This window comes from Pterocles gutturalis, unplaced genomic scaffold (assembly GCF_000699245.1).
Source record: "Pterocles gutturalis isolate BGI_N339 unplaced genomic scaffold, ASM69924v1 Scaffold47441, whole genome shotgun sequence".
NCBI classification, from domain to species: Eukaryota; Metazoa; Chordata; class Aves; order Pterocliformes; family Pteroclidae; genus Pterocles; species Pterocles gutturalis.
The window spans coordinates 5854-31468 of NW_010099527.1; the positions used below are offsets into that span (position 1 = coordinate 5854).

Sequence of the window (25615 nt, forward strand, 5' to 3'; positions counted from 1 at the left end):
TCATCAAATCCTAGTCCTAGTGAATATACAAAAACTGGGAGCCCATGGATGACTTTTACAATAATTTTCACAGGATAAGGATTTAGCCCTTCACATTAACCTTCTGTGCAGTACTTCAGCACTGCAGTTTCCAGGACCATCTGCCAGCAGAAAACACAAATGCTTATGCAAATGACTAAGGAAAATAAATCATTACCCCAACTTATTTACTGCTCAGGAAAGGCTTATGTGAATTTATCTATAAAATTAGTATGTTTGGGAAAAATAAAAATAGTCATTACATGGAGCATATTTCCAGCAACCCATACAGAGAATGGTTTGCAGATCACAAAATGACAGCTGAACAGTTAAATCTGACCCATCTAAGAAAGAGAGTAGTGAATCCTGGCCCTGATAGTGTTTTGTGTTGTTGACCAAATGGTATCATCTGCATACTCTTTTAAAGGTGAATTACAGACATGATAAAGGAGAAACAGAGGCCTAGGAATTTCTGTCTCTGAGCAAAAGAAACAAGCAATTTTTAAGAATTGTTGTCCTTTCATATGGGTACAGAATCTTTGCCATTCACCCTATTGATTTGTAACTCGTTCCTGATCTATTCCAGCAGATGCTCTTCCCTTTTCTCAAACATGCAGCTGTCTGCTCAGTTTAGTGAGTCTCCTTGGCAGAGTCACACACTGCCCAGACCACAGGCTGGTAAACCCTTGCCAGGATGAGTCAGTGCTGCTGGGAGCAAAATTTCCATTTAGTCACTAACTGCCAGAAAATGATGCCTCTGGTAATGCCAGAGAAGTGCAACGATGAGTGACACATGTACAGCACAAGCTGGAGAAGTTATGCAAATCCCTTCTGATTTACGGAGAGGATGAGTGTTTGGGGAAACAGGCAGTCTCTGGGGGGAAGATGGAAAAAACAAAGCACCACTTTGTGAGCCACACTCATCCATTGCCTTTTGCCTCACTGGGAAGCTCTGCCAGACACAGGAGCTGTTAATGTGTCTGCCCTCTTCCTAGATCCTGTTTCCATCCCAGCCGGTATTTTTAGTTACATAAATTATCCTAATGTCTGACCCTGGAGCCGGTGATACAGAAAATGAAGCAGATCACAAATTTTCCTAACTAAAGGAAAAGAACAAGCTGGACTCTGACTATCTAAAGTAGTGACCCCAACGTTTTCACTGCAGTGGGCCATTTAAATATTTGCAGAGAGGAAACAGTCCCCTGCCACATCCCTTCCTCCCTGCTGTGACCAAATGCACGTCTGTCACATCACCAAAATGTGTCCCACCCCACCACATGGTAGGCCCACGTCCCTCAGCCTGGCAGCCCACATGCAGCACATAGGAGGCTGGTATTTTAGTCCAGAAAGTATACCCACTGTTCACATTATCCGTGAAAAGTCATCTCTTCTATATTCCGCAATTAGAAAAAACAGAAACATTTTACAAAAAAAAGTCATGAGTGATTTCTAAAGGCAAAATGGAAGAATTAAAGAAAAGCATGTGGAGAGAGTACAGAGGTGAGAAAATAAATTGACCCAGTTTCCAAATTTGCTAAAGAAACAAAAAATACAAACGTGCCCCAAAAAGCACTGCAGGAAATCTCTGAGAATGCTGAAACATTGAAAAACCAATCAGAAACGTGTGGATACAGTAATAACTGCAAAAAAAAAAAAAAAAAAAAAAAATTAGGTTATACCTTTGTTTTGTCTAGAATAATTCTGGTAGAAATTATACAGAATAATTAAAAATGGAAGATGGATAGGTGATAAGCTAATATTTCAAGAAAATTACAATTGTCAAAAACTTACAGGCACAGCTCGTGAAGGTTATCTCATGTGCACAGGTGTGTGTTGCAAAGACTGCCATAAGAGCCCACAGCACCACTAAGTTCTAGGTTTACTTCCAAATATTTGAGCTTTTTCCTTCTCTTTTTGCCACTGTGTAAGTAAAAACATCCTTAAACTAGCTTGACTGGGTTTTAACTACAGCACTTAGATATAACCATATCCATTGAGTTTTCAAGTCACTCAGCAACTTGAGTCAGGTGTTGACCGGATGGAAACCACCACTGGGCCTGGCATGTTTGCTGACAAATCCAAGCCAGCAGCTAAGCACCCAGTCAGAGGCTGAGCTGCATGAGACCCACCAGCAACATCGTGCTCTGTGACACTGCCCTGTGGATAACAAAAGGCAAACACACACTGCAGTTCAAAGTTACTCTTTTAGCACTCAAATTCTGAAGTACCTAAATTGAATTATTGTATTTTAGTATTTTCCTGTACATTCACCTCTACCCTCAAGAAGCTGGAAGCAACTCCTAATTAAACGCTCAACAGAGAACACGGAAAATTGCTAGTTCTGAGCTTTGCCATACATGGTGTTTCACACACTGCTTTAAGAGATGTAGATTGTTAGCATCCTACTGCAACCATTTTATAGAAAAGAAACACAGTGCAGCTATGGTAGCCTGCCAGGAAGATGAATTATTTAAGCTGTACAGCAACTAACAGGTCGGAGGAAAGAATTCCACACAATCACTCACAGCGTTCACATTTGAGCTTACCCTTGTTTTGGCATCAATTTTAGCTCCTCGATCAAGTAGGAGTTTGACCATATTTGCATTTCCCCTCTTCGATGCAACATGTAATGGTGTGATATCATTCTGTGGGGGAAAAAAAAAAAAACCAAACATGAAAGTAAATATCCATATATCTTTCTTCCATTAACTGCATTATCAGTTTGCTCACAGAGTTAATTATGCCCAATTTGCTAAAGCATAACAGATTTTTTTTTTCCCCTGGGAGCATGAAAGCAAAGGGAAGCTGTGTTTATTCACATGTGTGAATTACTGGCCTGACACGTTGACATATATATTATAAAGACAAACATTCAAGTTGTGTCTGGAGTTATAAGAGGATATGATTGTGCCTCAGTTCTCAGCTTTTGTATAAGAGTTAAATTTATTCAATTTTATTGACTAAATCCTAAAAATGTAATTAATCTGTTTCTGAGCATGTAATGATAAGGACTCGTACCTCACAACATCATTGGCCTTGTAGGAGCCATAGAAAATAAAGAAAAGCATTACATCTGTAGGTCTAACTCAAAAGGAACAAAATGCTGATGCTGTTTATTTCTGAACATTATCAGCAAACTCTGAAAGCCATGTAAGCACCTTCATTTCAGTCACATCACTTATTTTGTTTATCAAATTTCGTTCTCTAATAAACATAACACTGGACTTCATATAAAGCTGCAAATACATGTATATGCCTCCCTAAGTGGCACCTGGCAGGGCAGCAGCATGCAGCGATGCTGCGCATTGAGGACAGTTACATAACCAATGCGTGCGCACACAAACACACTTTTTTAACAAGATGTAGCTAGGATGTTTCTTCATGCTCTGATAAATCCTTTATCTTGTGGCATATGAAGGCCACATCCTGTATATATATGATCATATAGAGCCAAGTAAAAATAAAATGATTTAAGTAGAGCATGCAGCTACTGTATGAAGACAAATAGAATTTTAAAGAACATGCTTCTGTGTATTCAGAGGCAGACGAAACAGCTGGCTGCGTAAAACCAGCTTCCCTGAGACTGAGCAGAAAGCAGTAAATTTTAGTGAGCATGTGTCCTATGGCTGACTGCACCAGAAAGGCACCCATCACCTTGAATAGCTGCTTGCCTGGCCAACAGACTGTTTAATAGTGCTTCCTCAAAACTGCAGGTGAGTGGAGTGATAGAAAACCAGCATGGAAAAAAGATCTGCTCTCAGATGTGACAAGCTGACTCATAGCTTAATAATAATGCTGAGTACCTAATCCAATATGCTACATTTCCATTTACACACAATTTCACTATGGAGCTAATGTACAAGTACTAGAAAGTACTAATGAAGATTATCACAGAAGTAAAATACATTTTAACAAGATGAAATGGCAGAGCATCTTTCTCCAGTACTAATGATCAGCAGAGCACCAAACCAGCTACTATTCCAGAGTGGCTTCTCATTTCTTTAAAAAACAAAGTAAAGCAAAAATGATGCTTAACACATTAAACAAAAAGTATGCTGTACCTAGTCTTCCCAGGGATTTAAAGCTGTGTGATTGCTTAACTTGCAATTTGTGAATTGGTTTTGAAAAAAGAATTAATTCTATTTGACTAGGAGTTGACACTGGATATAATATGGTGTCAGTAGAGTACTGTTATCAGCCACAAAGAGGACAGAAAAAGAGGGAAAACAACTATGATGAGATACTTTCTGCTTTTTCCTCCTTACTGAGGTCAGAAGGAGAAAGAGAGATGAACTCTACTTCCTGAGAAAAAACAGTAAAGGAAGCAACTTGCACATCTTCAATTAAAAGGTACTGACAGTAATTTAGAATGAAGGACCACCTTCTTCTGCTTGCTGGGATTGATGGGCAAAGAGGTTAACTCTGTCTAATAGACCCTAGTGCCCTGTTAATACATTACTGTTAACAATTTACTGTATCATACACAGAGTAGAGGAAATGCCTTTTCTAAGCATCAACAAAGAAACAGAGGAGGAAGGGACTGCATTACAAAAGGTAGGACAAGTACCTATTAGAAGTCTGGTTCTCATTCATCTTGACACCAATCTAAATCAACCTAATGTGGCATAGGGGAAGGTATAATCAGCTAAGAATGTGTACTTTGAATCTAATTCTTTGCCAGTCCAATCGTTCAAAGCTCCTGTTGCCTTAAATGAAGGAGAGTTGATTCTAGAGGGGATGAATGAGCACTGGCAGATACACAACTTAAAAAGGTCTGACTTTTGCTTAGTAGTTAAGGTTTAGGTCCCACTGTTTGCTTGCAACAGGCAGAAAAAAAAAATCAAGTTTTCATGGTCAAAAATGGGTCTTGTTCAAATGGCCTTCATATTTCTGGTTAGTACTGAAACTATCAGGACCTGTTCCCTGTGCAGTTGTCTCTCATCTTCTCATCTTCTGCTAGGGGACAAGGACACCGGCTGGGTACGTGGGGAAATCCTCTAGCACCTAATATGGACTGAGCTCACTTCTGCAAGCTGGACAGCGAGCAGTCCGTCTTTCCTCCATTTGATCACCAGTCTTTATGAAAAACATATAAATTTAATGTCTCTAGGATCTTGAAACACTGAGTTACATTTGCTTGGAAACAGGCAGCAAGTTTACATTAGGAAGAGACGGATCACTAAAGAACGTGATCATTTCAGACAGTTTTGTTCAGAAAACCAGCTACAAACAGCTACCCCAAAATAAAGACTTGAGCAGGAGGAATCAAGCAAATTAAGCCCTACATGCCCAGTGAAATAACTGTCCTTATGGATGATCAAACTTAGCTTCTCTCTCCTGGGAAAAGAGAGCACTGAAGCACTCATTCTCTAGGAAGGCAGATGTAGTTTTCTTTGTACTCTACTAACCTATTCAGACAGTTCATTAAAAGAATTAAAGAAGAAAAAACATGTTTAGCCCTATTCAACCCTAAGAGCTCAGGGAAACACTGTGGGGAAGTGAAGGGTAAAAAAGAGAGGGGATAGGTCTCTATTAAGAATTTAATTTTCCCATTTAGCTATTTGAGCTTTTTCTGGTAGAGAACAATATGAAATAATAATTCTGGTGGCTGAGAGTTCTGACTCCTGAACAGATGAAGAGATGCATTATGTGAATGCTTAAATAATTGCACACTGAAGTTTAGGGCAAGCAACTTGTCTTTGGTCAATACCATGTTGTGCCAAGGCTTAAAGAATTACACCTAGACATATCACACATATCACCCCTTCCCATCTCTCATGTGACAATTAAGAAAGTGAACTGAGAAGTGAATAATCCTCAGATATCATAATTAATGTTTCTGATGACAAAACATAAAGCAAGCAACTCAAAATCAAGTGTTTTCTGTACGTGTCGCAAGAAACTAGAGATTAAAAAAGCTTCGTAATATGTTCAGCTTGGGTGTAGATTATTAACACTAAAACTGTGGTATCAGCAAACAATATAGCCACCAAATGTGAGGCTCTGAATTCTTCAGTAAATCAACAGCATCTGCTGTCTTTTCATTCTATTTTTATCTGTTTGATCTTCTATAAATTTCTCCCTTTGTTCTTAAGATAGAATAGTAAATCAGGAAACTTTTGAAGATGTTTTTCTGCAGTAATAAATCCAAAATGCCTTCAAAAAGTTGCCATTAAAAAGATGTGGTTCAGATTTAGAATGTTTGTTCGACAGCTTCTTGCCTTTCCGGCTGAAATATCAAATGCTGGAGAATGTCTCAAGTAGACCCCTCAACACGGAGATCCAACTTGTGAGTTAACAAATTATACAGGGAATATGAAACATGACGTGTGAGAACAGCAACCTAAAACTACGCAAGAAATGTTCATAGGATTATGAACTAGCACATAGCCTTTCCTTTCCCCCTTGGCAGATTTCCTGGGGTGTATGACTTGAAGTACTCTGAAACTGTATATAGCTCAAAGTGTGACAGATTCGATGCATGCAATTTTTTCTATACCTCACAACACTGTGGATGGCTGTTTCCCTTTATCCATTGCCTGCTGCAGCCACCACCCTCTCCCAGAGGGCCTGTGCCTTCCTTCAGAGTCTCACAACATCCATAAATAAGATGGGTGAAGAGGGACCTGCTTTTCCATTCAGTGGATTTTGCTTGTGCCTGACCAGCGGAAGCACTAACCCCTTTCAGCTGCATCTCTCTATCTACAACTTTTCAAGAAAATTCAAAAAATTTTGAGTTATGCTGTGCTGAGCAATAAGCCACCTACATTTCCCATCTGAAATGAGATCAGCTCCCCTTTGACATGTGGCATTATCCATCACCGTTCACCACAGTATTCAGAATTACTCCATACTATTACAAATTAGCACCACAAATGGTTAGGAAGTCAGAAAAAAAAAAAAAAGGAAAAACTTAAAATTGACAGAGGGCAGTCACAGTACATTTTGTAGTTTTATCTTAATGCATTCCTCCTGGTTTGTGGTTTGATAGGCTGTCCTATGGGATTGCCTCTTCCTCCCATCAGACAGTCTGAGTTTACAAGCATAAGGATGCTCATAATAAATAAGACTAAATGTTTGTACTTACAGTATCATACTGGGCTCTGAAGTGTAGCTTTAAAAAAAAAAAAAATCACACACAAAAAAGAGAAAGCCTTTCCTAGTCATGTGTTGCATTGTTTTAAATGCTGACTGACTGGCAGATCATGTAGAGACTGTAAAGACTCATTGCCAGCATCATGGGGACTTGATATTTCTTCTTCCTACCAATGAGAAAGCTTATCTCCACCGCTGAGCTCTCCTCCCAGCCCCTCAGTGAAGCGTAGTTTTAATCACAAAAATCCTGCTTCTTTATCTTTGATTTAGAAAACCCCACAGTTTCTTACCAAAATGTTCAGATTAATTTGGAATTTAGTAAGATTCTCAGTTCTCAAGTGAGAGCAGACTTTGGGAAGAGCTTAATATTGACAAAGAATGTGTGAATAAAACAGAAGCTGAAAATAGCCAGACTGCTAAAGCAGAAATTTCCTGTACAGTCTGGAAAATCCCTCTATCAGTAAGGGTTCTTAAGGAAAGAGCACATTGTTGGTTGGTGGTTGTCATACACTAGAATTGTCATCAGCAATACCGCATGGATATTACCAGTATCACCAGTTCCTGAAGGTATGGGAAGATTGTACTATGTGTGGGAAGATTGTCATATGCAACTGTGCAGCTACATCAACATGTTGTATATGAAGACACCTGATATTCTCTCCTTCTGTATTTTTTCTGAAATTCAGAACTGGAGCTACAACACTGCAGAATCCCTGCAGAGAAAAGTCTTATATTCTAGTAGCAGTTAAGGGGTTCACTGAGACTTGTATAGGACTTTCAGAAATTAAAGAAATTACAGGTACAAACACAAACATACAATCAGATGCTTTCCAGGAAACACAACAGGGCATAATTTTTCAGCTTTTCTCTTCTCTATTTAATAAAAGTCATACAATGTGCTAATTTAGTTCTTGAATGCTTATATACTTATCTTTCTTCATGCTTGAGATGTATAAAATGAATTCTGGAAGAAAAGAGTATGGCAAGGAGCTGTTATGACAAACTACCACTAGGGAAATAAAAAGATGTTTTTCTCTTATGTTACTGTCACTTACATATTGCCTGCTCTTTTTGATGGCCTAATGGTGTTCTGCTCCTCAGCCTCCGGGTCATCACTAATGTATGTTGTCCTCACACCACCCTCTCAAAATTACCACATCCTTTCTCAACCTTCCAGTAAACAAACTTTCTGCAGACAAAACCCAATTCCTCTGGAACTGAGATCTCTCAAGTAAAGAGTGCTGTGTATCAGGAAAGCTGTTCACCAAGTTGGATGCAGTTTTATAGCACAGTGACTACCTTTTCTTTGCTTTGGCAAGAAAGACATGGGCAGAGGTCATCTTGATGTAGTGGATTCCCTTTCTACCTGAATCTTCTGACTTGTTCGAATATGGAGTGGATGTGGGGGTCACAGAAGTTTCTCTCAGTCATTGCTCTGGAAGCTGGAGAGAACAATTTTTTCCTTCCTTTCTAACCACTACACTTCTCAGAGAAAAGTGAAGCTTTCGGAGGCATTTCCTCACCTGGGATAGACGGATCTTTGCACTAGAAGATAATCTCAGACAGAAGAACGATATCTGAAGACTTTGTGAACCCCCAAAAGATAACTTTTTCCTAATTATAATCCCCAGAAAATACAGTTTAGTCAAAGCACCTTATTCACCTCCTTGGTCTGCATAGCAGCCTTGGAGAAATGCTGATTGGCACTTTCTTGTTGCTGAGTTAGCACAGGGCAGTCTGGACACACATCTCCGTTGCAGCTGGCTGGGAATTGCAGCAGATAAAACTGCCTGTCTTCCCTGTACACTGCTCCTGGGGATGCCCTAGCAAGGCCTGAAGGTGAAAGGGCAGGCACACTGCAGGGGTCTGATTTATAGCAAAAGAACTTTTTTGCACAGTATACCACAGAGGTATACAGACTGCTAAGGAAACTGGTTTCTCATTCCTTCCAGTGGCTGTTACTTGCCTTAGCATGTATCTGTATACACCTTTCCAAGTCCTAGATATCAAAGCGCAAGGCAGTTGAGAGCAAATTTGAAGGGAATACTACAGATAAAGATGAAGAAATCCCTCTGTGACCTGTCCTTTTTCTCCAGCACCCCACCCACCATCAGGCTGAAGATGACATGATTCTGGTAAGATAAGTTATACCCATGGCATGAAGCCCCTGCAACAGCATTCAGGTTCAGAAGCAGTAGCTAGGATGGGAGCCCAGCAGTTTTCACTACACTTATGGTCACTGTATGCCAACAGCAAATCTCCTGAATTGAAAGCCTGGAACAGGAGAACCCAGTGGATTTAACTTCTCCATACTAATCACCAGGTTGGTAGTTCCAAAAGAAGGGAAGCAGATATCAAAATTATTAAACCTCTATGTAACACACCAGATACAGTTTGATTCAAAGGCAGAAGTGGCTGATGAACAATATTTTTCTTAAAATAGCAGCAATTACTTTTTTCTGTTGAAAAAATTGATAGAACAGACTGACTTAAAGGTCTTTGGTCTTCTTTCAGTTTGTAACTAGGATTTATCCACACTTCTCCAACATCAGGTGCCACTGCCAGCTAAGAGAACAGTGTCTAGAATTGTTACAAAGCCCAGTTAGAGACTTTCTGGCCAAGAAAGGAGACTGACTTCATCCTCAGTTACCCCTTATTCTCTTCCTCCACTTCTTTAACCCATATGCAATTGCCTGCCATTTAAGCAAAAGGGAATTATGGTGATGCAATTAAGGGATTTATTTAGCTTTGACAGGTTTCAGAGAAGCATAGCCACACACGTGAAAATGTACTACAGAAAAAGGATGATGAATAGACATAAAATGCCTGCTATTTCTACAAAGCATACCCTGCCACTAATTGTGAAAGGTTTATTGCTGAGTTTAAGCCCAAGAAGTCAAACAACTTGGAATGAGTGTTTTTCCTTCATTACAAAATGGCAAACATCCAGCCCAATAAGGGGAACCTGGTTTACTTGAACTGAGGCTATGAAGATTCTTGGAGCTGCCTCCCTGTACACAGGTAGAATCAGGGGCATCACAAGCTGATTTACTGAAATTATTTCCATTCCTCCCACAGGGAACTTTCCATGATCTGACATCTTCCCTGCACTTGCAGCAAGGCTAGAGAAAGAAAGCAGACACAGAAGTGCTAACGCAGTTCAAAGGAAGAGGTGACATGAAATCAGTCACTGGGCTGGAAGAGTGCAAACCAAAAGCACGTACATTTCCAAGCCTCTCAGCCTCTGTCATCAGCAGGTACACAGGCTGGCAGGCACTGTAACACCTGTAAGGGCTCCTGGAGCTATGCCTATTTTTCTTAGATGCACTGAAACAAGGGAACAAGGGAGTATATGACAGCTGAGAGGCAGGCAGGTGTATACCGGCAGGGGTGAGGGGAGCAGCTGCTAATGCATATCACTGGGGACATAATTTACTTACAGTACAGCACCACTGCTCACCTCCTGCCTGCACACCCAGAGCCATTATCAAGCTCATGTCTTTCCCCGTCTTCATTGCTGGAACCTCTTTGTTCCCTTGGGCCCCTCAGAAATGCACTGAAAACACAACAGCTGAAGAGATCTCCTTTGCACAGCTCTGCCCTCCTTTTTCTTACGTCCTTTCACCAGCTCCTCTTTTCACCACACTTGCTCTTGTCCTTAAGTCTCAGAGCTTTCTCTTCATCCTGCATGTTCATTCACATTTTCTCCATCCTTCCCCAACTTCACTACACCAATGGTGGGAGCAGGCTATTTATCCTGCCCTCACACATTTGTCTTCGTGTTGCCCCCTCCACACAAGCATCTTCCCTTACCATAATCCTCTGCTCTTGTTCAAATCTCTCCCCAGAATTGATACATAAATTGAGAGATAGACAAGTATTGTTGATTCATATTTCCTTAACAAGAACAAAGGAAAAATATTTGGTAGTTCGCAAGAACACAAAATGCATTTGACACCCATATCCTACAGTTCGCTCTTTGTACTTCTGAAAGTTCCAGTACCTACACACAGTGTGATTTTAGTTGGGTTACAGCCCTTCCATATCTTTGTTCAGTTACTTATCTTAGATTGTCAACAACACAAACAAGGGCCCCTCCTCCAGAGAGGAGACAGCACATCATGAATGTTGTTTACAGAAATTAAAACAAGAGCCAATGAGGTGCCAGTGGACGGGCTGTACCTGTGGGCCAATTTTAGTACCTGTTCTAGTAGCACCTCTAACTGTTTTGCAATTTGAGTTATCAAGGATCAAGCAAGGGCTCTGTTACTTGGTGCTGATAATTGTACTTTACACTCAACTTATAAGGGTGCTCTGTCTGCCTACAAATTCACTCTCTACCAGAATCCAACTTATCTTTCTGTGAAGCGCTTTCATTACCCGCAGTCTCATAAGCACTAAAGAACAAAATTCAACTCCATATTACTGTTATTCATGCTACGATTCCTTCTGTCACAGCTACTTTATCTAGATTTGCAACCACCATACAGTAGAGATGTGCTCTGCGGATGCCCCCACCCAGCTATCACAAGCACAAACAAGTTGTTCAGTGCTCTGAGTCACAGCCTCAGCCCACTGCTCTTTCGGGCTGATGCCATTGCCTCTCCACTTCCCTGCCTCTCTCTGATGATGACAACTAATGGAGGGAGAACCTCGAATTTCCAGGTCTTGAAGAGGAGGGGAGGATGTTCTTATTACTTTGGATGGGCTCTCCATCAGTGCCCCTAATCCAAAACAGAGCTGCTGAAGCTTAAGATTTCTTAGTTATCAGAACAAGCATAGGTAGATGATATTTAGTGGCACTGGTACTAAATGCTGCTAATTGGTAAATATAGCAGCATTGCTAATCCCTAATCTTGTTTCTGAGTGGGGAAGAGTTGGCCCAAGACCTCATTCGTCTTCCTTGCTCCTGTGATTAGAGCCTATCAAATCCTGTATGCCAAAGCTTATGCCTGTTTGAAATGCCTCAATGCTCTAACTTGGTCAGTTTAAGGACTCGGGAATAAGAGGACAACTTTATCAGTGAAAGCGAAGCACACACAGTTAGAAACTTCCCAGAAACCCCTAACCCCCAAATCTACTCTTAGCTTGTAAACTTCATGTGGATCTAACCTGAGACCCCCCTCTCACCAATAACATGAAATACATTTAGTGATGAATGTGATTTGGAAAACACCATTTGTGGGCGATATATGAGAGTTGATTCTTACTCAGCTATCAGCTTGACCCACTATCTGTTACTACTCTTCTTACTAACCTTAGTAGTACTGGACCATGCCTTATGTCAGTGGCTTTTATCTTTGGGGATTTATCTTCGTTAATAAATCACTGAATGATGCTATGTTGAATGAATAGTGGATAGCACCAACACTTCACTTTTGCTCCTACCTACAGTTTAAGGAAAATATTCTGGGTCTGTCCTTGTTCAAATTTTCTATTCCCAATCTATCACTCCCTCCACCTCCCGTTATTAACCATAGATAATATCTAAAAAAGAACTGTTCAGATTTTGGTTTGGGGTTTTTTTGGTTTTGTTTTGTTTTGTTTTTAGTGTGATAACTCCTATAAGTAAAACAGTAGTTTCTATGGTAAATAAACATTATATTACTGTATTATTTTCATGGGTTTGCAATGCTTATCATGAACACTTTGATGCATGTAAATATGCTCCTTAACTATAAAAGCATTCAAGTTTTTAGCTATACACTACTATCTAAAGTAAAAGAACATAATACAATTTTATTTTTGCTGTGTGGCAAATGTTCTAAGCAGTATTATAATACTCTTCCTCTTGTAAAAGTAAACAACACAACACATGATCAAAATCCCTGAAAAGGAGCTGCTGAATTATCCATGCCACATAATTCCCCTCATAAATATCATCTTGAATACACATTGGGTTTTTTTGCTTTTTCTACTTTAATTGAAAGCTGCTCCAGAATCTCATTTCTTATATTTAATATTAATTACTAAATAATTATTTAAGAGTATTAATTATTAATACATACTGTTAAATACATAAATTTCTAGACAACATTTATTCATGGCCATTTTATACCTATGTACTCTTACATCAGCATTTGCCTTCAGCTTGAATGTCTCTTGCTCCCTTGAGTTTCTCTCCCTATTGTCCTAGAGACCACTACCACGTCTCCCTCCCTGACTTTTTTGGCAAGGTTTGGTGAGTCAAATTCTTGCACAGCCGCAGTTTGGTTTGTTTTGTTGGGGTTTTTTGTTTGGTTTGGTGTGGTTTTTTGATTGGGTTTTTTTTTCCTGGTTGCTTTTGGTTGGTTGGTTGGTTTTTTGGTTTGTATCAGAAATACCTTGGAATAACTTGTAATCACATTTGCTTTTTTGGGTTTGGTTTGTTTTTTTACCATATCATACACATCACCCAGTGAACAGCTAATATAGACAGGTCCTCCTCTTTCTTGGCTGTAGATTGTCGGAGAAACCAGCAGGAGAAATATGTGTATTCTTTAGATAAGAGTTTGATCTGTTTTCCACTAGGAATTTCAACACATTTCCGTATTCTGTTGCACTCTTTCTGTACTGACAAACATTTCTGGCTGTGTGTCAGCAGATATTCCATAGGCATCCTCCTCGTATTCATACAGCCCAAGACGTTAGTGAAGAAGCTAATGAGGAAACAAAATTTTAAGAACTTCATGAGGAAGTTCTAGCTCCAGCATTTTCCAATGTTAACTTATTTTAAATGTTAGCTCCTTTTCTATTTAGCTGTATGTCTCTAATAACTCTCCCTGCTTCTCCCTTCTTAAAGCCTTGCATATGCTCATGGTACCTACTCAGCTTTCTGCCCACATTCTCTCTACCCAACCTTTCTTTAGCCCTCCATCCTGGCTCATTAAATTTTGTATTACCTTTGTATTTGCCTCTCTTCAGTCTTTGGTATCATGCCTGGCACCATCTCTTTCCTTGCCCTTCATATTGCTGTGTCCTTGTCCATCTACATTACTTTATTTTCCTGCTCTTCCAACTATATATAACTTCCCTCTGTCATTTTCTGTCCTTTACACTTCTGCTTACATTTTGTTTTTCCCACATCCTCTCCACACTGGTCACACTCCTTCACACTCTCCTATTCCTCTTTGGTCTTCAATAGACCTGACCCTTGACAGCAGATATGGTCAAACCTTGGCCCAGGCTGTGAGATGAGGCCCTGCTGGAAGTGGGCTTGCAAGGCAGTCCAGCTGCCTGTGGGAGGATGGACCCACTCCCCAAGTGAGAAGGTGCAGCTGAAGCCACTGGTCCACTGCTCCCCACTGATCCCAGAGTCAACCAAGGGGACACCAAGAAGGCTCATACCATTGCCCTCTTGGCTCCCAATACTTTTTCAGACATCTGAGGAACTACCCTGTCATTCCCTGGGCTGTGTCATTACTTTGGTGCCCAGCTTACTGGGTCAGGAGGGTTAGTTCCCCCACTTTACCATGGCTTCTGCCATGCAGCTCCCAAAATTGACTCCCCTCCATTTCTATATCTCATTTAAATTTCTACCTCTCCATTTTTTCAGATCTCCTTCATGTATCATCTGAATCATGCATATGCAGTGAAGGCACAGCTGCTTGTTCACCAATAACATCTGCACTTCATGTTCACTGGAAACAGCTGCATATTGGGGACAATTCAACAGGACAGCACTCCTGACATATGTTAAACCCTTAGGTGAAAGCATTCATGTCACTGAATCCCAGCCTGTCTTTTGCACCACTGGAACTATGAAAATAGCAGCTCTTTTTGATTAAATCAGAAGTTTTCAAAGGTGAGGACTAGTGCTCAGGTTCAGTTCAGCAGCTCAGGGAACCTCCCTTTACACCGTACGGGAACAGAACGAGAGCAGTCGGGCCAGGTCCTTTGGATGGCAAGAGCAATGTACCTTTCCAGACCTTTGTGGAAAAAGTGTTTCAAAACGATGATTAAGCAAACTAAGCATAACTAAGATTTCACACTTACCCTTGCAGTGAAGTCCACAGCAGCACCCCGATTTAACAGCAACGTAGCTACATTGATATTTCCATAGTGAGCAGCTATGTGGAGGGGAGTGAACCCACTCTGGAAAACAAAACAAAACAAAACAAAACCAACAGATACTTATTTTTTTATAAGTCATTGGTACTCCAGAATTTGCATCGCATCACTGACAAAAGCTAGTAACAGGAGTCTGCTGCAAGTCACCATTCCAATTCTGTGCTAGTTTTCACTCACTGAGGTTTATTTATAGACTCTCAGAGAGTCTAAATAAAATCATATTGCTATGCAGGAGGGAAAAAAATTAACATAATTATTCTAGAAGACCAGAACTAGGATACAACTTGCAGTTATTCCAGAAAAACAACGGTATTAAAGCAATGATCTGTCCTTCATTAGAAATCAATTTCTAACTAGAAATATGTAATTGTTAACGGTATTATGTCCATCTTACAAGTTAAACCTTTAGAGATTCTTTGCAGAAGTTCAGATACAAGTCATTTAGTGATACTTGCTCGTTTTTTATAAATTCAAAGTAGATGCAAATGAAAACATCATCAAAGACGATTTTAAATTATTAATATGGATCTTTTTTCCAAGGGTTAGTGTCATAAAGATCAATCTCCCACTGTGGGCAATCACACTGGGTTACGTTCAGACACCATGAGTTACCACCCTAATTAGAAGATGCCTTACTGATAAAATTCCTTCAGCAACTTGTTTTCATATTTAAGTTGTTGTACTTCTTTTTAAAATAATGCTAAAACATGCAGCAATTCCATCAGTCCTGCAAAGTATGAAACCTTATGGGAACTAGATGCATTTCTAAATTGTTAGCAAGCCATGCTAGCTGCCACTGCCTTACTTTGGGAGTTTTGCAGATATAAAACCACTCTCAGACCATTCTATTTGCTGACACCATCAAGGTAAGTGTCATGCAGAAGCCTAAAATCAGACCTGGATGCACAACATGACAGGGTTGTCTGCAGCTCTTAACACATCTGATAAATGTACATTCCATGAGAATCCCTGAAAACTCCATCTTACATAATATGGCTCTTTTGTGATGGCAGTTAGTTCCCAAGAATGCTTACTCTTACTTTTAAACCCTAGTTTCAGCTGCAGAAAGCCCTGGTATCTAAACTACAGTCTTCTCTAGCACATGCTACTTTATTTCATCTAAAGCAGGTATCTATCCTGTAAAAGGCAATGCAGAAAGGAAGAGGAAGAAATGATGCAGCAGCACTAAGTCATGGAGGAGTGATGATGCATATATATATTTATATATACCTCTGTTGTTCTATTCACCATCATCTAGGTTAACACATTTGGAAGCAAAGAGGGGGAAAAAATGAACGGTTAGTTCACCACTGGTGATATGGATGCAAAAAGCTTCATGATTGCTACATGGCATGGCAGCTCAGATGACAGCACAATCAGCACAAAAAGGAAGCTCGACTGAATGGAAGCTGAATGATCGAGTATTTTGAATGTTAATTGTTACATGTTTACCAAAATTCTTGAAGTAGCAATTGCACAAACAACTAATCAAATTACTTAACTGCACAATACCTATAGCAGACCACTGCAGGAGTGGCTTTCATTCCCAAGTGAATAATTCTAGTAATGTTTTACTTATTATTTTCTATTTGCAAAGTTTCTACAGGAGAAATTAACCCTGATTTAAACAAAAAGGGAATGGGGGAGGAAGAGGCAGAGGAAATAAATGAAACGTTATTCTGAATCACACACTATAGGAGAAAGTTATGTGTAACTCTGCAGCAAAATACTTCACACTAAAGGAGATCTTCACTGGATGTAATACATGTCGTCAGCACTTAATAGCATTGAATCTTGTTTCTTTTTACAACTGACCTTTGACTCCACATCAGCATTGTGGTCATTTTGCAGGAGCAGAGCCGCTGCCTTCGTATCATCCTTGCGAGCTGCGATGTGAAGGGCAGGAAGACGGACTTTTCCCTTCGTATCATTTTCAAGCAGCAGTGAAACCACCTGGTCGTGACCTTGTTGCAAAGCTACTGCCAAAGGCGTGAAACCATCCTGCAACATACAATGGGGACTCTCAACTCATATTCCAAGCTTTCCAGGGGTGGAAAGGGGAAAGGAAGAGATCTCAGCATTAGTAACAGTACTTGCCCAAATGCAAACATAAAGTGTAGCATGGTGCAAATTAAAAGTACTCTGCAATGACACTGAAATTGGAGTGAAGTGTCAGTGAACTAGGTGTCAAATGTTCAAAACACCTTTCTGGCACTCCACACTTGAACATAAAATTATAAGACACAAGCAAACAAAAATGACTGTGACTTGGGAAAAAAGGTGTGAAATTACTCATGAATTAACACTTACATAAATAAGTATGTGTATAGCAAAGCGTATAGCAAAGTGTATAACAATGTAAAAAGGTATAGAATGCTGAAATATTAAAATTATAATTGTTAATGATGTCTCTATAGCAAATTATCATCCATTCCCCTCACAGCTACAGGTTATAATCTATGTTTCTCGAGAAAAAAACCCCAAAGCTTCAGCTCTATCCTCTGGTATATTTTATATGTAGATTTAAAATCTAATAATATTTGAACAGGAATATCACATTCTCCCAATACACCAATTGTTTTACTCCAATTTCCATTTATGAAAATTTATATAGGTGTGATGTACAGTCCTCTTATAAACAGAAATTATTTCCTGTCAGACTAGCAAATAGCCAACTAAAGTAGAGCAGAATAAGAAACCTGAAAAAGAGAAGACTTTTAACAGATTTTAGAGTGCATTCCTCAAACAATTGAAAACTACAGTCCAAGATGCTTTTATAATTTTTATGGATTCTTAGAATGAAAGAGTTATCGTTTAGATTCTGCTCCTTCCCAAACATCAGAGTGGTATTCCAATCCAGGAACTCATTCAGCTTTGACCAAGATAATACCCATAAGTCACTCAAAAAAATCACAAACGCAAATTGCTCTACTTGGGATATTTATTTATCACATTTGAATCTCAAACAGTATAGCCAAAGCTTATATTACCAAACTTCACTACAGGTTAGTAGGTAAACAACTTCTTTCACTTTTCAACTACTTCTGTCATGGTGAAACTGTGTAAGTGTGAAATAAAAGTGCAGCAATGACTCAGAAGTATGTAGGTCCCCACACTCTGAGAAGTGCAGAATGAAAGTGTTAACTTTTTAACTTTTGAAACTAAATGTAGTGTTTTCAACAATGAATTTTTCTCCCTGGCTTCCTAAACAAAGGGCCCTCAATTTAAGAGAAGAAATAGGAGGGATTCTGAAAATGAGCAAGTTTTCAAAATTTTTGGAAAAAAAAATAAAAATTACTGAAACTCCTTGGGTCCTAACAAGCTTTTTTTAATCATGAATGTTTTTAAACTCATTTAACCACAGCTTTCCCCTTTTCCTCCACCTCACCATCCTCCAGTAGTGGGACAGGGCTCTGGGCTGCGGTCCTGGGCCATGAGTGGTTCCTGGGGTGAAAAAACTGTGCAGCCTCAGACTGTGGGCAGAGAGCAGCACAGCATGTGAAGAATTCTGTGTAGCTCTGAAGGACAAAAAGCTCCATGAGCATCCCCACAAGAGGGCTCTGGCAACATAACACCTCTGTACCTGCAGAAATGGAAGCTCTAGCCTGGAGAAACCCTGACTGCGACAGATCACACCTTAGTGACCTGGAGACATTGGCTTCCTTCTCTATTTATACAGCTGGTGGCAGAGGCACAGTCTGCTTCTTCACAAAGAAACGTGGTTTAACCATCTACAATGTTTTTTCTCATCAAGCTTTCTCTTCTGATAAAAGTGCTTGTAATGATAATATTATAAAAAATGCTAGGAATACATTTTCTCCTTTCCTTAGGGAAAAGGGAGTGGACAAATGGGAAGAAACACTTAATTCCAACCCCAAAACAGCTGCCATCCCCTTTACCCCCAGTTCACTAACTCTGATGAGAGCTGCCCATCATTTCAGTGTGTGCAGAGATCACTGTACCATGGCCAAGCAAACTGTGACCAAGAATATTAGCACCAATAAGAACATATTTCCACCACACGCTCTCTGAAGATGCCAACTGACAAAAGGCAATTGCAAGTGTCATGATGTTGGTACTATAATTCGCGACCGCACTTTCAAACCTAAGGCAAAGTCCATTCCAGGAAAAAAAAACCCCAAAACACAAAAACAAACCACCCCACGCTAAAAACAATTTAAATAAAATAGTTAGTTCTATTTTTTATTTAAATTAAAATTCCTTTGTTAAAGAGTTTTATTTTCAATTAATATTTAGCTAAGTGGTAATAATTTAATAACAAAGGCTTTTCCACTTACAAAGGTAAAGATAAATCAGATTTATATGAAAACTTAGACCAACAAAAAATAAAAAGGCACCCATAAGGATCTATCACAAACAAGTAAGGCAATAAAGGCAACATTGTTTTGTAGTCTGGTATCTTCAAAGGAATTCTCCATGGATAAAATTAGATTGCCCCTTATCGTCAAGCTGAGTTGGAGAAAAGTCAACCTAAACTGACATACAATGCTCAAGGGAAAAACAATAGCAAAGAAAAAGAACCAAGTAACCATGCATAATCTTAAAAATTTATATTTTCACCAAATCATACAGTAGTAAGAGTCTTTTCAAAAGTCTGAATCCATTGTACAACTCTGGGGGTCCTGTGACTTCTTCATTTCCAAGTTTTTACAAAGAAATAGAAATCAGTGTTCTGAAAAGTACAATTTTAAACTAATTTTCCAGATTTAAAATATTAATTTTGGTATTTCTTGGCTTTCATATCTTTGAGCATTTCCAGAAAGTAGTTTCTGATGCACACCTCCAGTTATAACTAATTTTTATTGATTTTGAAAACATAGTTTTGATCCACTAGTGATTATTTTTTTACAGTGCTGACTTCAGAAGAGGAAAAAAAAAGATTCCATACATACATTGTTATATGGTGATACTATAAGGTATAGTGATGCAATAAACTAATCTTGCATTTCATATTTTGCAAAAAGTAGGACTTTTCCAAATATCATTATTTCCTTCACAGAATCAGTTCAGACAGAGTAATCTGAATTTAATGAATATTAGAGAGAGCACACACTAAAATACTTTTTTTTTTTTTTTTTGGTAGTAAACCTTAGAATTCAGACAATTGAAAATTCATCAGATTAAAAACCTTTCTCAGTGCAGTACATTTAAGACTATTAATAAGTCTGCTATTCTTTTTCCTTCCATTTTGCCTTATTTGAGCTAGAATTACTTTTTAAAGCAAGAAATAAAAAGTGTTCTTCTAGAAAGACCACAGAATACCTTCAAGAATGGAACTTGCATCTTTCTGTCAGCTTAACATTATCACTGCAAAACCAGATGGGAAAACCGGGTGCTACAGAGAGGGCATCAGCATGGCAATAAGTGCAGTTCAGAAAGTGCTCCAAGCACTAAGTAACCCTGGGTTTCCGTTGATGTCCCAGGGCTGGCCCCAAAGCGTAAGTAAACAGTTGTTCTTGCTTTACGGTTGCCAGCCACATTGCTCAGTATTTTTAAAGAAAGCACAGAGAACTTTTATATTATGCACACAGTTTCCCTGTTTGAGTGCTTAACCTGAAAGATTACCAGTTATGACTAAGAACACATTTATTTTTAGAACTGTTTCTAGTTAAAGTCCTTTTTTATTTTAGAGATGGCAAGAGATAGTCTAAACTGTTGAAAAGGCAATCACTCAGTATTCGTTAGCACACTTCATAGAGACAACTTTTTATTGGTCTTTAACTTTGTACTTAAAAATAGTAGTTTCATAGAAGCTGTCAAGAATCAGTGCTGAAGCACATTTTACTTTGTTCATAAAGTGTGAAATTCAAACTTTTACCTCTGTGGCAAGGCTTTGACTGGCACCATTGTCAAGAAGAAATTTAACAACCTCCAGGTGGTTTTCTTGGGCTGCCATATACAGTGGAGTGAAACCATTCTGAAACAGGAAAACAAGAGTGTAAACACTCTAGAAACATTTCATACATACCACAGATCTGCTAAAATTGGGTAGATCAAGAGGAAAACAAACTGTGTGTGCACATACCAGTTAATGGTGTGATCTCCCCTGATTTGAAGATAGAAGGGTAATATTATTTAAAAGGACACAGTGGAATCTTTCAGCTGACCAGATACAATTCCCACACCTAAGTGAGAATAATTCCTTTTACATCTGTTTTGAAGTCAAACTAAAAACCAATCTGGACAGACCATTTGGTAGAGATGGGTTACAATTCCCGATAAATGCAGGCACAGCAATGGAAATGCAAAACGGGACACGCAAATACAATACAAGTATGTAGGAAAAGCAAGGGCAATGGCTCTTCAGAATACTTTCCAATTTTTTCCTCTTCTCTTCATTAGCTTTGACTTCTCTTTCACTTCTGCTGTCTACGTATGCCTTTTGTCTCTTCAAAGAGCTGTGTTCTGAGCACAGCCTGCTTGTGGTCACTGAGCTACTTTATATTTCAGGCACCAGGATATCTCAGGATTGTTAGTTCTCAGCAGTTTGAGATAGAGGTTTATCAGTGTTTCTGGACACATTAGAGCATTTCTCAAATTATGCTTAAGTGAGTGATTTCAATCAATGCAACACAAGTATTAGAGGCTGCAGAGCTTAACTCATTCTTTGGCTAGGGTTTTCCTCTTGCAGTCAATGCCTTACAGTCTCTGCCTTGACTGCATTCAGGTCACAGAATTTCAGGAACTGAATTTCTGGGTGCTAACATTAAGACAACATACTTTTCCCTGTTCTATGCATTTCTGAAATTCACTGATTTGATGTCACTCACAAAACCAAAACAGCAAAATGAAGTCATGAAACCTTTCCTGGGTTCAAGATACCCCTAAAGGAATTTATAGAAGTTGCTGATTTGCAGCTGGAATTGCTTTGCTTTCATACAGCACTGCACATCCCTCAGTCCAACAGAACCATGAACTAGTGGTAAATACATTTTATAGTAACAACTTAAAACACTCATATATTATTGTCTGAGCAGCTTGATAGTGCTGAAACAATCAAAGCAGCATCAGCCATAAGAACAATGATCCCTTCTCCTCTGCTCTGTCATAATACGTGTTTTTACCCTTCATCCTCCAGCGTCACTCTTTGTCCGACACATCACTGCTAGACTTTGCCTGATCCCTTTCCTTACGGTACCAGCACGGGTCATGATGCCATTAAACATTTTGGCCAGGAGTTCACTGAGGTTTCAGTGGGCTCTATTAGGGCCCTCTTTCTTCTCCCTATCTTCCAGATCTCATGTCATTAGGATTTCTGTGAACCTCAGTCTTAAGTAAGCTTCACACAGAACCAGCTGCAATGGGGGCAGCAGCTTCCCTCTTCAACTACTCGCTGCTAAGATCCCCCTAGACCTCTCGCTCTACCACACACCACTTCTAGTTATTACTTGCGTTGGAAGGACAAGGTGGAAAGGAAATACAAAAGAAAGTAGGATGTAAGGGCTAGTTAAAAATATCAGGTAAAACAGAGAGAGATTTAATCTGGCTTAAATAACAGAAAATTTAAGGAAGAGCTTCCACACAACTGGGTTTGGCAGAGAGCATCAGCACTTGCGCCTGCAGTGCGGCCAGGGCAGACATTTCAGCAGGGTGGAAGGTGCAGGGGGAGCAGCTCAGAAATTTGGCTAGAACAGTTACAAAGGACACTGACCTAGATTTTACAGGAAAACAATGGTGCAAAACAGAGGTGAGCTGAAAAGAGTTTGTCCATATATTTGCATCAAAGAAAAAAACATTAACATTCTGGGCTCTGGAGGGATGAAGTGAAACTGTAGCCTAAGACCTACAGCAATGAATTTCAGCTGAGTTATGTAGCCACAGTGAAAACAGCTGAGAGACATCTGACTGTCACAGCAACGGAACCGAGTTGCATGGCACATGTCCAACACAGTGCACGCAGGAGAGCGCAGGTGACCGGAGGCCGAGCATGCAGGCTTCACTGGCAGCAGAGACAAATCGGAGGTCAGAAGAAAGGACAGTTGGAGAGGAAACAGCATGAACTGGATGTTTGATCCAAGAGGAACTTTACCATCAGCAAGACACTGAGCAGCTGTGAAGCCACATGTTTACAAGGCTTGCACAGGCTGTGAGGTCTGTTGCTGTTCCAGTATTTTGATAATTTGGTCTCTATTCAGGAAAACACTGCTACAAGCATAAAGCAGGCGCTGAAGTCCTACTGGAGCCAAAGCCTAAAGTTAGCAACGTGTTAATGCACTCTCTAGAACCAAGGCCTAACACTTCAGTTACCATACAGTTAGAATTCTGCTTAATGAAAACCAAAGAAGCCAGTAAGCACCTTCTAAGGTACCTAATATGGCACATTACAGGTTTTTACTATAGTGAACAGCAGAGTCTGGCATTTTTCCCCATCATTTCATGGCATACTCAATATCTATTTACTAACTCAGCTGGAAACAGAGATTAATATTTTTTTGTTTGTTTCAAACATTTGCATTCAGAAAAGAAACAGGAAACACTTCCTAATTATTCATTTCAAAAAATAATTAATAGGCAAAAATTCTCAGGACCAAGTAGTATTAGCATTTGGAGGCAGAGCAGAACCTTTTCTCCTATGTTAAACTATCACAAGGTATTCCACCTTTTAACCCCCTATATTTTGCTTTCTCTTCTCTCTTCAAAAAGGGTCTGAAATTGCCAGAGAGCCACAGGCCTTAGGAAAGCATTTTGTCTTCCACAGTAATAAATAGCCCTTTGAAGAGGTGCAAAATTCAGACTCAGTAAAAATTCGCTTTTTCTTTTCAAGGACAGGAAGATTTGGTTAAAGAAGGCCTTACATCCCCTAACACTGGCAGGGAAGAGAAGATAAAGCCAAACTCACAGAAAAATGGGTCAGCATCAAAAAGAAAAACAAAACAAAAAAATCCTTGAGTGGTCTCTCTGTGGGTATGCCAAATTCAGCAGAACTTTATTCTAAGGCTTAGGAAGGATCAAGTGATGCTCAGTACCACAGACAAAGCTGGTCCAGGGGCAATTCAATAACACAGAGATCCAGGGACTTCCCAAGATGACTAATCCCAACTGGGGTATCTCTTTGCCAGGTATTGGTGTGGAATGGCCAATATACATTTCTCTCAAGCAAAGACACCAAAGGCATCCATAATGGGGGGAAAAATAATTTTTAATTATCATACATTAGCAAAATAAGGGTAACATGGCAAAACCTTAGGGTGTATGGACAATGCAGTTATATAAGATGTTTACAATCTCAGATTATTTTTAGTTTCAGGGCTGAATACACAAGTTCTCAAACAAGCAGAAAAGATCCTTTCAAAGCCATGTTAATTTCTTCAACACAGAACCATTGGAAATATTTCTGCTTTGTTTTACTTCTTAACAGTCATGGAAGATTTTTCTTAAAACTAATTTTTGTTATTGTTGTTCTCTTTAAATTCAAATTATACGGTGTCTGGAACCAAACGATGCTGTATGTAGCTAATACAAAAGAGTAAGAAAGGAGAAATGAGTAGCCTGGTTTTTTTTGTCCAGGTGAAAGAAACATAAAACGTAGATCACAGATAACTAATATTCTTGACCGCCCATGTTCTATTAAACATTTTGTTCATATTATTTGAGAGACCATTAAGAAAAAATCTTTCTTTAAAATGGGTAATTTTTAATTTCCCTTTTTAACAAACATTTTCTATCATGCCCACATCTTTACGATCCAGCAGAACAGCAATACTGGGCCAGATAAGAAGACCATCTCTTAGTCTGATCCCCTTTCTCTGACGCTGCCTGCCAGCCAGTCCCTGAGGAGGAACAAGAGGAATGGGGCAGGCAAGCACGGACACCTCCTATGGCACAGTTACATGGCTTTCAACAATCTGTGGTTTATGCATTTTTTGAGACAGAGTTTTTCTGTTTCATGTTGCTGCTTTGAAGACCAGCACTGTTTTCCCTTATTTCAAAATTTCTGTAATTGACCTAAATATTAATTCAAAATAGTTGACCAAACTTAAAAGTTCTGCATGTGCTTGCTGTACCTCCTTGCACATGGAAAGGGGATGCGCTCTATTAGGCCTGAGACATTGCATTCTGTGAAACAGGATCCCTTTTTATCTGAACAAGCTCTCTCCCACTCTCCTGTTCTATCAGTATCTCTTCTCACTCTGTAACAGCAGCTCGTAGGATGCTGGAGGGCAGATCTAAAGTTGAAGGGTAAAGGCTTTGCTGTGCTGCCTGTTACACAACCACTTCCAGCATCCTGCAAACACCCCTGTATGTGCCTCCACTTTCTTCATCTCCAGGGCTGTGTGTCTGCATGGCTTCTGGACAACCGTCCTGGGTTAAGCTAAGAGTTAACTTTCTAGCTAGCAAGAGGCTGTGTTTTGGATTTATGCTCAGGAGAAAAGCTGATAAGAAGGGAACGTTCACAATTATTACTAGGATACTTCAAGGTCCTCAGCCTCTC

General features: G+C 39.5%; 1 protein-coding gene across 1 annotated transcript; it reads right to left on the reverse strand.

Annotated features, from left to right (window-relative positions):
• Window positions 1-2340: 2340 nt before the first annotated feature.
• LOC104464007 (ankyrin-3-like) lies at window positions 2341-21103 on the reverse strand. Its single transcript, XM_010076560.1, has 4 exons — window positions 21002-21103; window positions 16978-17163; window positions 15088-15186; window positions 2341-2663 (listed from the first exon to the last, which is right to left on the reverse strand). Exons 1-4 carry the CDS (start codon window positions 21077-21079, stop codon window positions 2505-2507), a joined length of 522 nt encoding a protein of 173 aa, XP_010074862.1. The 5' UTR covers window positions 21080-21103; the 3' UTR covers window positions 2341-2504.
• Window positions 21104-25615: the final 4512 nt, after the last annotated feature.